General features: G+C 61.1%; 1 protein-coding gene across 1 annotated transcript; it reads right to left on the reverse strand.

Moving 5' to 3' along the window:
• Window positions 1-5: 5 nt before the first annotated feature.
• LOC124233269 (tubulin beta-4B chain) lies at window positions 6-1,965 on the reverse strand (the record flags this gene model as incomplete). The annotated part of the gene is made up of 3 exons (XM_046650438.1): window positions 1,832-1,965; window positions 458-566; window positions 6-109 (listed from the first exon to the last, which is right to left on the reverse strand). Coding segments are annotated over exons 1-3 (270 nt in total), but the record flags the coding sequence as incomplete, so codon positions are not given.
• Window positions 1,966-2,401: the final 436 nt, after the last annotated feature.

The following is a 2,401-nucleotide window of genomic DNA, read 5'->3' on the forward strand; positions in this document are numbered from 1 at the left end:
AACACAAAGTTGTCTGGCCTGAAGATCTGGCCGAATGGTCCAGACCTGACCGAGTCCATGGTGCCCGGCTCCAGATCCACCAGGATGGCCCGAGGGACGTACTTGTTACCTGTGGGGACAAGAGCCAGACTTAGGGAGTTGGCAAGAGATCACAGACAAGGTTGTGCTCTCTGCGACTCTCACTGCAGAATCCATTAGAGAAAATCCCAGTATCTGAGACAAAAGTGAGAGAAGAGGGGAGCTTTTCTGCTCTGGAAAAACAGAGGTAATAAGCATGCTTAGTCATGGCAAACATGCAGGAGTCTGAAGGAACTATAAAGTGTATTTTTTAGCAGCTGACATTTAAAATGAACGCAAGAAGCACTTCTTCGTCATTTGTGTGTTCCTAGTACATTGTGTCTGCCACATAGCAGTATGGAAAGCAAGGGTGACTGGGCAAAAACATTCAAATAGTCACCAGCGGCTTCGTTGTAGTACACATTGATTCTCTCCAGCTGCAAGTCACTGTCTCCATGGTAACTGCCAGTGGGGTCGATCCCATGCTCATCGCTGATGACCTCCCAAAACTGGAAAGGAAAAGAAGGAATCGCATAATGGCCTGGCCCTCTAGATGTCAGGAAGGATAGCCCTTTTCTTCCTCGTGTCCTTGGAACAGCGGTCGCTGTGGTCAGACTGTTCAGGAGCTCTGGACTACCGGATAGCTGCAGCCCCTGGTGCTCCAGCAGCTGCTGCTGAGGGGCTTGGAAATCCGCAGAGCATCGGCCATGTTATGGCGATTGACTGAAAAGCTGGGAGGGGCACTGAAGTGGGGGCGGGGGGGGGTGGCACAGAGGGTTCCCTTCTAGGCAATGCCAGTGGGTCCTGGGGAGGCTGTCACCCCCAGGCAGGGCTGAAGGTCGCAGCATCCCAGCTGATGGATGGGTCCTGGCAGATCTGAGGACCAGGTGGAACCCGCCCTGTGGCTGCCTTCAGGGATCAATGTCTCCTGGCACAAACCCCACCCAGCCCCCCAAGCAGCATAGTGTTCTGCCAGTGACGTCCACACTGGCCTCCAGCCACTGACCACAGCAGGGGATGGGTGGGGAAGGGTAAGAAGGAGCCTGGGAGCAAGGCTCAGGGCAGTGGATGGAGCTGGCCCTGGTGAGGTTGCAAACTCCATTATGAATTGGCAGCAGGAAAGGGGGCGGGGAGGTTGGGGTGGGCAATATGGCGGTTCTGAAAGAGACCACGTCCTTGTCCAGGCGCCCGCCCACACCCATGCACCATGCCCGCTCCTGCCTGGCCCACTGCGGTCTGTAGTCACAGCCAACGCGGTCACCTGCTGGCCCGCGACCGGAAGCCAGACTCTGACACTGAACATCTTTACGTCTAGATGGGAAATTATCTAAGGTTCACGTCTTCGAAACCCAACGAGAAGCCTCCATGACATCTGTTACCCAATGACACTGCATTTTTTCATTAAAACCATAGACAAAATATATAAATTGATCTCCACAAGAAGCCACTGGATTAATATGACCATAGCCCCATCCAAATTTCAGAGACTAATACACCCAGGGAAATGCCAACTACGTCCCCCAGAAGGTCCGTGTCCGAAGGAGATTTCAAGGGGCCTCGATGAAAAGCACACACAGCTGCGGCGCCGCGCGCACAGTGGCAGGTTGTGCGGCTTCCTGGGCCCCGCCCGGCAGCCGCGCCAGGAATGCGCCACCCGGCAGGCGGGCCGCCGCCACCTCCCTCCAGTCCTGGCCTGCGCCCTCGGGACCCGCTGCCCCGGCCCGGCCCGGCCCGCACCCTCGGGGCCGTCGCCCCCTCCCCGCGGCGCGCCCACCTTGGCGCCGATCTGGTTGCCGCACTGGCCCGCCTGGATGTGCACGATCTCGCGCATGGTGCCGGCTGCGGATCGGGTGGAGGCGCTGGCCCTCGGAGCTGTGCGCGAGCGCTGACCGGCCGACTCAGGAGCGCAGAGACCTGCCACCTCCCCCCAGCTCAGCCCTTTATATGACGGGACCCGCCCCCTCCCCCGCCGGCCCGCAGTGACGTAATGGCGGGCGGGACCGCGGGGGGCGGCGCGGCGGGACTGCGGCACCGCGAGGGGGAGCCGGGGCGCGGTGCGAGGTGCGGGGGCGATGCAGCCCAGCGCCCCGCAGCCCGGGTCCCGCCGGCCCGCCCAGCCCCGGCAGTCGGCACGCCCTGCAGGCGCCCTCGCCCCATCCCTGGGTACGGCCCCACCCCTGCCCCGGGTCGGGGGTCTAGCGCTCAGTCGGGCCACTCTGGATTCCCGAAGAGGGCTGGAGCCCGGGGTGCTGGAACCAGGGGGAGGGGCTGCCTCCAAACAGGGTCCTCGGCTCCTGGGGGAGGGCGAGAGGCGTCGAATACCCTTTTGGAGTAGGGAGCCCAG

This window comes from Equus quagga, unplaced genomic scaffold, assembly GCF_021613505.1.
Source record: "Equus quagga isolate Etosha38 unplaced genomic scaffold, UCLA_HA_Equagga_1.0 177414_RagTag, whole genome shotgun sequence".
Classification (NCBI taxonomy): Eukaryota; Metazoa; Chordata; class Mammalia; order Perissodactyla; family Equidae; genus Equus; species Equus quagga.